At 35.9% G+C, this 13360-nt stretch overlaps 1 protein-coding gene across 1 annotated transcript in view; it reads right to left on the reverse strand.

Moving 5' to 3' along the window:
- The window catches only part of CEP85L (centrosomal protein 85kDa-like), a 90987-nt gene that overhangs the window by 76752 nt on the left and 875 nt on the right, over window positions 1–13360 (reverse strand). The window contains exon 2 of the mRNA XM_015557787.1: window positions 1261–1422. Within this exon, the coding sequence (XP_015413273.1) occupies window positions 1261–1422 (162 nt within the window). The remainder of the gene's footprint in view (window positions 1–1260; window positions 1423–13360) is intronic.

Raw genomic sequence — 13360 nt, forward strand, 5'->3', positions numbered from 1 at the left:
GTAACAGCCGAGCATACACCCAGCAGCGCTGCTGATGCCTGAACGGAATGTGGAATGAAGTGGGCGGGCATCGGGAGGCCACTATGGCACGGGGCAAGCACTATGGGCAGTCTATCTGAAGTGTACCTGGCGTATAAGACGACCCCCCACTTGGAGGCATATTTTTCAGGGCCAAAAAATCGTCTTATACGCCGGCAAATACGGTACATTTTGGGGACACCCTGTATATAAGGAACTCTCAAAATTCAACACTAAAAAAAGGAAATAATCCAATTAGTACATGAGCAAGACATGAAGAGATATTTCACCAAAGAAAATACAGAGGGCAAATAACCATGTGGAAAATGTTCAACACTGTTAATTAGAGAACTGAAAATTAAAACCACAATAAGATATCACTTAATTCCTATCAGATGGGCTAAAATTTGAAAACTACCAAATGCTAGCAAGGATAAAGACAATATTGGGTTACTCATTCTAATCCATTTCCATTACTGATGTAAATGGAAAAGTCACTCTGGAAAACAGTGTGACAGTTTCTTTAAAAAGTAAACATGCAACTGCCATATGACCAGCCATTGCATAGACATTTACCACAGAGAAATAAAGATGTAAGTTCACACGAAAACCCATACATGAATGCTGGGAACAGCTTTATCCCCACTAGCAAAAAACTAGAAACAATCCAGATGTCATTCAGCAGGTAAAAGGTTAAGAAAAATGTGGTCTATTCAATACTACCATTGTTACTTAAGTACTACTCAACTATAAAAGGAAGATATTATTGATATACACAACCACCTGGATGAATCTCCAGTGGGGAAAAAAAAATTCCAAAGGGCTACATATTGAATGATTGTGTTTATCCAGCATTCTTGAAATGACAAAATTATAGAAATGGAGATTCATGGTCTCCAGGAGTTGAGGAGGGGAAAGTGAGGTGAGCAACATTAGGTATTCTCTGCTGATAGAAATGTTTTGTATTTGGACTGTAACAACTCAATATCCTGGTTGTGATGTTGTACTGTAGTTTTGTAAGATATAACCATTGGGGAGAGAGGTACACAGAATCTCTGTATTATTTCTTAAAATTGCATGTGAATCTATAATTTATTCAAAATAGCAACAGTGAACATCATTAAATATTCAAACACTACTTTTAAATTTCTTGGTCTAAAACAATAAAACATATCCCTTGAATGTTCTCAACTCAACCATTCTCCCAACAGGCGTATCAAAACACTAAGAATTTTTACTCACCTTCCACGCTGTCAGAACAGGAAGTTCCGATGCCAGTGTCGCCACTGTCAGAAGCTATACTATGTCTCCTGATGTGGCTATTTCGATGGTTGGATGGAACAGCTGTGGCCTGCCACAGTGACTCACTACCAGGTAACCATGCTGATGAAGAATAATCTGGGCCTACAAAGAAAAATGTGCAAAAATTACCACACTTATAATTTCTGTGAGTATTGAGAAGATATCTTTTTCCACCTTGTAAAAAAAAAAGGCACATCAAGTTATATTCTGCCCAAAATAGTTAAAATAGGTCAATGGTAGATAAGATTCAACATGAATACAATGCTGAGTTAGCAGCTTCCTCTGGCTAAAGGACTCTGATATCTGCATATAGATATCTGAACTTTCAAACACATACTGTTCTCTTACTTAAAATATCAAACACATCATCTATCTATCTGGAACTGCTCTGCTCTGGAATATTTGATAGGCATCTGTGATTCCACACACAGGCATTAGCTGAGAACTGGGGCTCAGATAAAGTCTAACTGAATCATATGGCATGGCAATATAAGTACATTATGCTCATGAAAGGTAAAAAAAAAATCTATTTTTTTCTACAATATCCTAATCACTTAAAATTTAAAATTATTTTGGATTATTTTAATTGATTTTATTTCTTCAGTTATCTTTTGATAAATGTTTAACACCACATTTCCCTTTCGAGTTAGATTAATTTGTTTATGAGGCTATCACAATGGTCTTATTTTTGTCAAACTTATCCTTTAAAGAAAGCAAAGCAATTCATTCAGGTTTCCCAAAATGACAATAACATAATAAAATGATAGAATTATCTATATGTTGATCTCCTCCAGCCCGAACTCAGATTTGTCTTAACATTTAAATATTCCTCTTTTAAAAAAGACTCAATATATTTTATGTAATTAGAATACTGATTATAATTAACAGATGTCATGAATAAAATAACATTCTAATCTTTACTTTAGATTGACTGCATCAGTCAAAGAATAATATGTCTTGTCTCTATTCAAGTCAATCCAGAATCACAAAGCAGTACGAACTAGCTGTAAAATATACTCACCAGTGATATAATAAGGATAATTTTCTCACATAATAGTTATGACTATGCTACTGAAAGGGGAACTACTTAATTTCTAGATATATGCTATGCACTTAACAAAAACTTAAGGTTCAGTGAACTCTGACAATCAAGTCTTACCTAGGTCCTATCATATTAAAGCAACTGAGTAACTGTAAAATCAGTTCTCTCTAGAACAAAGAGCATTTCTGTAAGAATAGCAAAGATCCCAAGACAGCAAACATTTGAACTTCTCTTTGGAAGGCAGTACAGTATGTTACATTTTTTAATATAAATTTCAATTCTTTTACACAGACTACTAACTGCCCAGGAGTAGTAAACTTCACACTGAAAATATAGAAAGATTACTTTAAAAAAGAAGTAACCTATTATATCTTATTTTGTTTCTGAAGCTTTTATTTCATTGGAAGCAAAAATGCATACAATATCAAGTCTTCTACAATATGTTAATATGCCTGTAACTACATTTAGAAAAACAACTAATCTTATTTTTTAATGACAACTCTGAGCCAAAAGAAAATTTTAAAAAGACCACTGACAAAGCAGATTTACATTTTTACATAAAAAGCTGAATAAAAAATACAAATCATAAATACAAATTGCAGTGTTTTTTTTTCAAAATGAAGGTTATCACCAATTCAGTAGATTGAGACCAACCTTTTTAAATAAAAGAGAATCGAACAGAAAATATCAAAGCACATTAACCCTTATATGACATCATACTAGTATCTCACATTTTAACATCTCTGAAATGTCAACAAGTACACAGTACTTCTGCACAAAGTTCAGAGCAGTGGCCTTCAATTGCCCAATTCTACCATCAATAGAAATTAATGTACAACTAACTTAAAAAGAATAAATGCAGGGAATACAACAAAAAAATCTCCTTTCCTTAACCCACACATCTAATCTATTTCTGAAACTGTTCAGTCCATTTCAGAAGTGCCAATTGAATTAGAGCCCTCCAGTCCATCCCCACTGTCACAGATCATACCTTTTGGCTTGACTACTGCAAAGAGCTCCAGCTAGAGTAACTCTATCAGAGCCGGCCTCTATGCTACTATCAGAATTACCTTCTTAAAATCAACATATTTATGTCATTCTCCTACTTACATAGGTCTGTTGGTTCTTTACTGCATATTAAATAAAACTCAAACTCCTTAAGTTTGGCAAAATTCTTCATCAATTAGAAGCTTCATTTTCTAAAACTTCGCAAACCCTACCTCCCCAATTCCGGCTCCCCTACAAACACTCTCCAGCCACACATACCTAATCACTGCCTCCAAACAAATTCGGTTCTTTGGTGACTCCAAGCTATTTCCCTCCTCTACCTTTTAAAAGTCCCAGTATGCAGGATTAGCTTGCTCTCAGTGTTTTCTGGTTCCTCCAGGTGGTATTAAATAACTACTACTTTGTGCTCTCCCAATATATCATTCAAAATTCTATTCACAACATTTACTAATTTAAATTAACCCGTATGTGTATGACTTTCTTTACCATAAACAAACTGGGAACACTGAAAAACAACTTTTTTTTTCTTCTTTTTTTAGTTTCTAGCACAGAGCTTCACAGTTAGGCAGGGTCTCAATAAATGCTGTCATTATTACCACTGAGTACTCAATAAATGCTCCTGGTATAAAATTAAAACTCTCGAGGACTTATAGTTAGATCTAAAAAATATTCTTCCATTTAGAAGAAGCAGCTTTTCTTTTCTTTCTTTTTTTTCTTTTTTGGTTGTTGTTGTTTATTTTTAAATCCAGGAGATTTTAAACTATCCCTGGAGCTAGTGTACATTTAAGTATCTATTTAAAGATCAGTAAATATTTTCCAAAGCAGCTAAAAATATACTAATAATTATAAATGGTTTAAGGAGTTTATAGCCAAAATTCCAAATAAACATGGGAAAACAATCTCTAATAGGATCAAAGGACCCAAAAAAAGTAATAAAAATTTTAAATTTTAAACACATTTTAAGATATTCATATTAATAATAACCACAAAAAGGGGAGGGGGGACACAGCAAATCCTGCTCTACACAGGAGATTTCTAGGTAAGATGGAAGAAACTTTATTTTCTTTATTCCAATTCCTCAAGTAACTAAAAATAAAACTACCTTATGATCCAGCAATCCTCACTTCAGGGTATATATAACAAAATCTCACAAGAGATATCGCAACCCCCCCCCCCCCGCTCAATGTTTTACTGCATTATTTACAACAGCCAGGACAGGGAAGCAACGTAAGTGTCATCAACAGATGAATGGATAAAGAAAATGTGATGTTTATTCAGCCATTAAAGAAAGAAGAAAGTCCTGCATCCATTTTTGACAATATGGATGGATTATGAGGGCATTATGCTACCTTAACTATGCCAGACAGAGACAAATACCATATGAGCACACTTAAATGTGAAATCTAAAAAAAGCCAACTCATAAAACAGAGAACAGACTGGTGGTTGCCAATGACAGGGGATGGGGGAAAGGGCAAAAGTAGCCAAAAAGCACAAACTTCCAGTGAAAAGATAAGTAAATTCTAGAGATTCATTTACAGCATGGTGACTATAGTTAACAATGCTGTGTTGCATATTGAAAGCTACTAAAAGAGTAAAACCTAAAGTTCTCATCATAAAGAAAAAAAGTGTAACTATATCTGATGATGCATGTCAACTAAACTTATTATGGTAATCACTTTGCAACATACACATATATCAAATCATTATATTGTATACCTTAAACTAATACAATATTATATATCAATTACATCTCAATCAAACTGGAATTGGCTTTCTTGCAGTTAATGATTTAAACTGAATTCTAATTAATTGACAGCTAGTATTCTTTGCTTTCTAAATTTTAAAAAAGTCTGGAAGTTCATTCATTAACTATAGTAACTAACTTTAAAAACATTACCACAAAAGGTATAAAACTATATTCTTCAGCAGTGATTCTGAATTTCCTATTTTCAATTCTAATATAACAAGGAAGAGCTTCAAACTAGGTTGGTTCAGGTTGAGGCGTAAACTACCTCAATTAAGAATAGTCAGATAGATAAATAAGTGGTTCACCTTTCACAGTAAAAGTATTAATTCAAACCAATATTCACCCCAAGTACTCATTATATAAACAAGGAATTTAAGAGTTAGGGTAGCAACCAACATAGATAAGACTATCTCCTTCTATGAAAAAATTACATGCCTGTTGATTTCAGTGTGTGACGGGCCAAAAAGCCCTATCTTCTGGTTACACGAAATGCTGTATTCAAAAGTTTTTTGGTAGATATGAGGAATGAGGGCCACATATTTAATTTAGTCTCTCACAGCCTTTGTTTCTGTTTATAAACTGGAAAAACAAGGTATGGTAAAAACTAATAAGTAGTTTTTAATACAACCACTACAAGCGTGAGGGAGTATACCAAGTGGTATTCCAGAGGGGTTTAAATATAATTATTAAATACTAGAGGCCTGGTGCATGAAATAATTATATTTAAATATAATTATTTAATATAATTATTATATTCAAATATAATTATTTAATAATATCAACTAATAGAAAAATATTCTACATGGCAGCAAATTATGGGAAAACTAAGAAGCAAGTATTATCAGTACCCAGGAAAAAATTAAAAGAAACTTTCCTAAATAAAAAAGTTGTTAGATCTAATTCTGCACATGCTACTTTTATTTATGTAGCATCGGCTTCCAAAGGAAGCAGAGTAGATTAGCAATTATTTCTCAATTAGCCATTTATTTTCTGATACCTCAGAACCTAAGTGCTATATACAATACATTTAAATGCAAAAACTAAAACAAAAATTTTGGTTATTAAATTTATTGGGGTGACATTGGTTAATAAAATTATATGTTTTAAGTGTATAACTGTATGATACATCATCTGTACATTTCATTGTGTGCCCACCACCCAAAGTCAAATCTTCTTCCATCACCATATATTTATCCCCTTTACCTTTTACTACCCCTCAACCTTTCCCTCTGGTAACCTCCATACTGTTAATTGTTCATCTTGTTTGTTCACTTGTTGCTTTCAGTTTTATATCTCACATATGAGTAAAACCATATAGTTCTTAACTTTCTGACTTATTTCACATAGCATGATATTCTCAAAATCCATCCCTGTTGTCGCAAATGGCAGTATTTCATCTTTTCTTACGGCTGAGCTGTGTTCCATTGTATATATGTACCACATCTTCTCTATCCAATCACCTCTCAAATGACACTTCGGTTGTTTTCATGTCTTGGTCACTGTGAATAATACTACAATGAACATTGGGGTACAGATAAATCTTTGCAAATAATATTTGAAAATGTCTTAGGTAGATACCCAGAAGAGAGGTTTGTTGGATCAATCGGTAACTATTTGTAATTTTTGGAGGAAGCTCCACACTGTTTTCCATAGTTGGCTGCACCAGTTTACATTTCCACCAGCAGTGAATGAAAGGGCTCCTTTTTCTCCACAACCTCTCCAACACTTACTAGTTGTCTTGTTGATATGAGCCATTCTAACAAATGAGAGGTGGAATCTCCTTGTAGTTTTGATTTGCACTTGCCTAAGAGTCAAGTTGAGCATCTTTTCATACATCTGTTGGTCATTTGTCTGTCTTCTTGGGAGAAGTGCCTGCTCAGGTCCTCTGTCCGTATTTTCATTGGATTATTTGCTTTTTTTGGTGTTGAGTTGTAGTTCTTTATATTTTTGGATACCTTGTCAGAGCTGTTGTTCGCAAATATCTTCTATCATTCCATTGGTTGCCTTTTTGTTTTTTGGAGGAAGCTCCACACTGTTTTCCATAGTTGGCTGCACCAGTTTACATTTCCACCAGCAGTGAATGAAAGGGCTCCTTTTTCTCCACAACCTCTCCAACATGTTATTACCCATATTGTTGATAATAGCCATTCTAACAGGTATGAGGTGGTATCTCATTGCAGTTTTGATTTGCATTTCCCTAATAGCTAGATGCCGGGGTCCAACCCCAGCGGGTCCAGGGGTTCCCAAAGGTGTAGATGGAGTCGGCGAAGAAGGAATGACAGGGAGACAGCGTTCAGTTGATCAGCCTGTCCGTATTTTCATTGGATTATTTGCTTTTTTTGGTGTTGAGTTGTAGGAGTTCTTTATATTTTTGGGTACCTTGTCAGAGCTGTTGTTCGCAAATATCTTCTATCATTCCATTGGTTGCCTTTTTGTTTTGTTGGCAGTTTAAGCATTTTAGTTTGATCTAGACCAATTCATTTAATTCTGCTTTTACTTCCTTTGCCTTAGGGTCAAATTCAGAAAATCCTCCTTAAGACCAAGGTCCATACATTTTGTACCTATGTAAATACGTTTTCTTCTATGTAATTTATTGTGTCAGGTCTTATATTTAGGTTTTTTTAATATATGTTGAGTTAATTTTTGTACATGGAGACAAATAGTGGTCTAGTTAAATTTCAACTTATTTTGGAGTGTATTAAACTAACACCCCAAAATAAGTTGAGGAAATTTATAAATATCTCCCCAATAATAAGAAACTTACTTTCCAGTCAAACTTCTCAGTAAATTATTCCTAAAATGAGATGGAATGCTCAGTATTAATGAAAAGGCTTCAGAAAAGCTTCAGTAATGTCATGGCAAGGCAATATGTATTCCTCATGGTCAGTAAACACACAATCTTGGCCTCTACAAGAGTAATGTAACCACCTTACATATCACTTTCTCCATAATAAAGTGGGCTGGTTGGATTAGAGAATCTCTAATCTCCGCCAGTTTTAAGTTGCTCCATTCTCTTCTGACATCTTACATGGCCTCCTGGAAGCACAGACTTCAGTGACTACTCCTTTCTCCATCAGTCTCCTCTCTTCTGGAACACCACACTTACATCACCAGCTCTCCTCAGTCTCTTTGGATGGTTCCTCTTCCTCTACCCGACCAGAACATCAAGTGTCCCAGAGCTTGACCCTCTGCTGTCTTATCTTATCTACAGTCTCTGCTATCTGCTCTCTACTGTCTCCATGTGATCACCTTTAAACACCAAATACACACAGGTAACACTCAAAATTCCTACCTCCACCTCGCCCATGTCCTTTCTGAGCTCCAGACTGGTATGCCCACTTTCCTACTCAACTATCACATGAACCTCTAAAAAAGCATCCCGATCTCCCGATCGTCACATGGCCAAAATAGAACTCTTTAGTCCACTTATTCTCCTCACACCCTTCCCCCACTTCGGGAGACACCACCATCCATTATAATTACTGAAGCCAAAATTAAGATACCATCTTTGACGCTTCTCTCCCTCATTTACCCTCTAAACTATCAGTAAATTCAGTTAGCTTTGTTTCTCAAGTATATATTCCAAACACATCATCTTCTCTCCTAATCCAATCTAACCACTCCAATCCCAGCCATCATCTCCCACATAATTAACTACAATAACCTATTGACCTGCTTCTCTACTGCTATTCTTTCCCTCACTCCTCCATAATCCCCGTCCCCCGCCAGTCCCCCCAAAAAAATGCCAGGAGAGATCTGTAAATACCAAAGATAAGGAATGCCTGCTTCATTCTCTGGTCCATAAAACAAAGTCTGTCTCATAGCAGGCACTCAATGTGCACTGAGTGAAAGAATGAATAGTCACCTCCCATGGGTAGCTTCCCTTCATATAGAACAGAATCCAAACTTCATGCAATGCCTTCCATTACCATGCCTCCCTCACCTCCCATCCCTGCTCTCTATGCTCCAGACTCTCTGGTTTTGACATTCCTCAAACTCCCCAAACTCACTCGCATCATGGAACTGTTTCTGTACCCTCAGGTACAGAACGCTTCTCCCCTCAGGTCTGGCTCCTTCTCATCCTTCAAGTCTCAATACAGTGTTACCTCCTCAGAGAGGCCTTCCCTGACCAGCCTACCCAAAGCGGGTTTCTCTACCCATCCCCTGCCATCTCACCCTATTCCCTTTTCTTCGTATACTTAACACTAGCCGAATTGTCTTGTTAGTTTACTTATAGATTATTTATCTCCACTCAATGTAAGCTCCCTTAGGGACCTGGGACCTTATGGTTCTTACTCAATAATGAATCCTTAGAGTCCCGCACAATGCCTACCACTCACAAACACTTACTACGTGCTTAGTGCAAGCACTGTGCTAAGTAACAACAATGGAGTTTTTTACTAATAGAAAAATAGATACTAGAAATAAAATATTAGTACGAAGAGCAACTTCATGCTCTTTTTATGTTGGTCATTCCTGTTCTTAAAATGAATAACCTTATATAATAAATCCTACTTTTTAGAATATTATTCTGCCAGTGTAAAATATGAATATCCTTAAAGTAGTCAAAATAATGAGTATCTCACTGTAGGCTTAGGAATCATCTAGACAACCACATTCTCCATTTTTCAATGTACAATTTGAGGGAACTAATTAAGCGATCACTCAATAAACTACTACCTAGAAGCCTTCACGTCTTCATCTTTTTCTCCGGGTACACATACAACACATTTCATCCAGTCAGAAAAATCATGACTCTGTAAACTAAAGCCATTCTGTCCGCAACATACAGAAATATTCACAGTGTAACAAAAGAGGTTGTCAACTCACCATTTATTGCCTGGCCTCAAATTAGCTTCATTCAAGCCAAGAAGTGACAGAGCTTCAATTACTAATCAAGTTCATTTCACAAAAGTCATCACTGAAGTTGAGATGAAGCCCTCACGCCCCCACTGCCTACTATCAAAGAACATGTCCAACTGCCTTTAGGCCAAAGAGTTATGTTTCATTGTTACCATAGTACTTATAGGTCCATCTAATTCAGAACCACAGCAGAAACCTTTAGTATTTGCTGTGATCACACCAATTGCTACCACACTCATTATGACATCACTAAATACCTTATGGCAATGCAGCAACTAGGCCAGAGGTTCTCAACCTGTGGGTCGCGACCCCTTTAGGGGTCGCCTAAGACCATCCTGCATATCAGATATTTACATTACCATTCATAACAGTAGCAACATTACAGTTATGAAGTAGCAATGAAAATAATTTTAGGGTTGGGTCACAACATGAGCAACTGTAGTATTTAAAGGGCCAGAAGGTTGAGAACCACTGAACTAGGCAAAGGTAGATTTAAAAGCTGGAGGCACTGAACAAGTGACACTCCTTCAGATGACATAAGTGTTTCTATAACATTTTACTTTTAACTTGAAACTGGCATATCCTGACGCCACATGAATATATTAATGTTTTTAAAGTATGACTTACAAAAAGGAACAAATTCAATATAAGTACTCAAAATAGCTCTATATCATACTAGATTGTTAACACCTAAAGGAAATGCACCCACCCTTCCAACTTGGGCACTACTGTACATTTTGAATAGATTGTTCTAGAAAAATCAACCAAATGCATAAAGACAAACCACGCGTTCTACTTAAAATTAGCCTTTTTTTTTTAACCACACTTGTCAAGGCAATAGAGAAAAAAGGGGGAAGGTCTGTGATTGTACAGAAATATAGAAAATGTTTATCTTATTTTAATTTATAACACAGTTACTCTATAAAGCTGAAATATTGTTGGTAAAGCCAAAACAAAGTTAAATCCTAAAGCAAAGGTCAAAAGTTCAGTATTTTCCAAACCACACATTATTTCTATTTGTTTTTACTGGCATTACTTTAAAACAGGGGTCCTCAAACTACGGCCCGCGGGCCACATGCAAATACAAACATTGTATTTGTTCCCATTTTGTTTTTTTATTTCAAAATAAGATATGTGCAGAGTGCATAGGAATATGTTCATAGTTTTTTTAAAAACTATAGTCCAGCCCTCCAACTGTCTGAGGGACAGTGAACTGGCCCCCTGTTGAAAAAGTGTGAGGACCCCTGCTTTAAAAAGAAAGTGTCCTCCAGTTTTTTAGAACACTAGTTCTATAATGCCTTTAGGTTTCTCTTTAGTTACATATTTGTATAAACAAACTAGTTTTAGAATTAACCCACATACTGAGATAAATTTATTTAAATAGCAGAAATTATTTATCCATGTCTTCCCACTGGCACTCAGGACCAAAATAATTGCTGACACATTGAATCAGAAGACTGGTTCTCTTTGTTTTCAGAAAAACTGTAAAAGCACTCAAGTTAGTCAAAAGATGTACTGGACAATATTTCAAAAACTATGAATTTTCTTCAAATTCTCAGAAACAGAAAAAAAATCCCTACATGAATCAATTAAGAGGTCATTATCTTGACCTTAACCATCTGCTCATTTGCTAAAGAAACCACACAGTTTTTCATCTAACGTATAACTTTTTTAAACTAAATAAAAAATAATTTTAATATTTGTTTGCTCAAGAACAGAATAAAGAAACATAAATATTGTCATCACTATTACTATAAAAGTAGTCAATTACCAGCATACAGCTGAAAAAATTTTTATTGGAAAGGCAAGTCCTGACTTACCAACAATATCAAAGCTGAGATAAAATACATGCTTTGTAAAGCAATCGTGTCCAAATTCCTTAAACTTGGGTAGATTTATAAAGTACCTTCTTCTATATTCTTTGCCACAGCAAAGATTTAGAGACTGCGGTATAATCTCAAAGCTTTAGTCACTTAACTTTTAAGGTAGTTTTCTATCATAGATATAACAATGGAAAAATTGATACAATGCTTGGATGACATTACACCACTAAACATGTTATTATTACAAATAAACTTTAAGAGGTTAAGTCACAAAAACATTACAGATGGCTTTTGACATGTACACATAATTGAAAGACTCCCTCCAGCCCATTAGGGATAAAGAAATGTCTTCTCACTTGAGTTACTTTGATTTCAGGATTGTAAATATTCGGTAAGCATCAGAAACTTCTCAACAGCTGTCTCCTCTATTATGTATACAAACATTTTACATTTTAGAGGAAATAATTCCCTATTTATATTTTTTTACTATTATTTCTAAAAGTGTTGCATGATCAAATTTAACAAGATAATTTCAAATCTAACCCTGGGTTATAAAATGTAGTATGTTGACTACAGTTAACAATACTGTATAGTATGATGGAAATTTTCTAGGAGGGTAGGTAGATCTTAAGTGTCCTCACCATACACCAAAATACAAAACAAAACAAAACAAAAAACTGAGGTGATGAATATGATAACTAGTTTGATTGTGGAAGTCATTTCACAAAGTATACATATGAAAACATCAAGTAGTACACCTTGACTATATACACAATTCCCATTTGTCATGGAATTGCATTATTTGACATTTTAATTAGCAATCTTCTGAGTTTGTATTCAATACTTTTAAACAGCAGAAACTACTACCAGCAAAAAAAACAACAAAAAACCACTTCCAAATACTGCTTCTGCTTTTTTGTTTTGCAAATAGCTTTGAAAAGGTATACAAAAATGTCAGTTACACAAGTTGAGCGCAAACATTTTATGGAACAAGGTTACTTAGTAGGAGTCCTAGAACCACCTAAAATAGTGGGGGGGGGGGGTATGTACATACGAAGTTTCTTTCTGAATAAAGGGTCCATATAACTTTCAGCTTCTCAAAGGGGTTAAAAATTCATCTAAGATTAAAGGGCCTGGAGGACCTGTCAACTTCAGACAACTTGTCACAGACTACCCTAGCCTTATTTTTTATCCCAAATTGGGGTAAGATTTATCCTGATTTGGTGGCTCCTATGCAACTTCTGAGCGCTGCTGGCATGAAATGGCTGTCCGACCCAAACAGCTCCCATCATACACCCAAGCCGGCAAACCCCCAAATTACCTTGAAGGGGAAAGGGAGATGCAAAAGGGTTGCAAACGGATTCACACCCTCATTGCTCCAGGATGCACGGGCTCCTGCGGAGCGTGTGGCATCCTCTATTCCGAGAGGGATGCGGGGCGGTCACCGGGTTGCAGCGCGGGGCTGACTCCCCTCGGGGGTCACTTGCGGCGAGGGCATCACCAGCCCCCCTCTCGCCCCTAAACGCGCCCTAAAGCGGCGGCCGCGGGCGTGGGCT

Source organism: Myotis davidii, unplaced genomic scaffold, assembly GCF_000327345.1.
Source record: "Myotis davidii unplaced genomic scaffold, ASM32734v1 scaffold147, whole genome shotgun sequence".
NCBI classification, from domain to species: Eukaryota; Metazoa; Chordata; class Mammalia; order Chiroptera; family Vespertilionidae; genus Myotis; species Myotis davidii.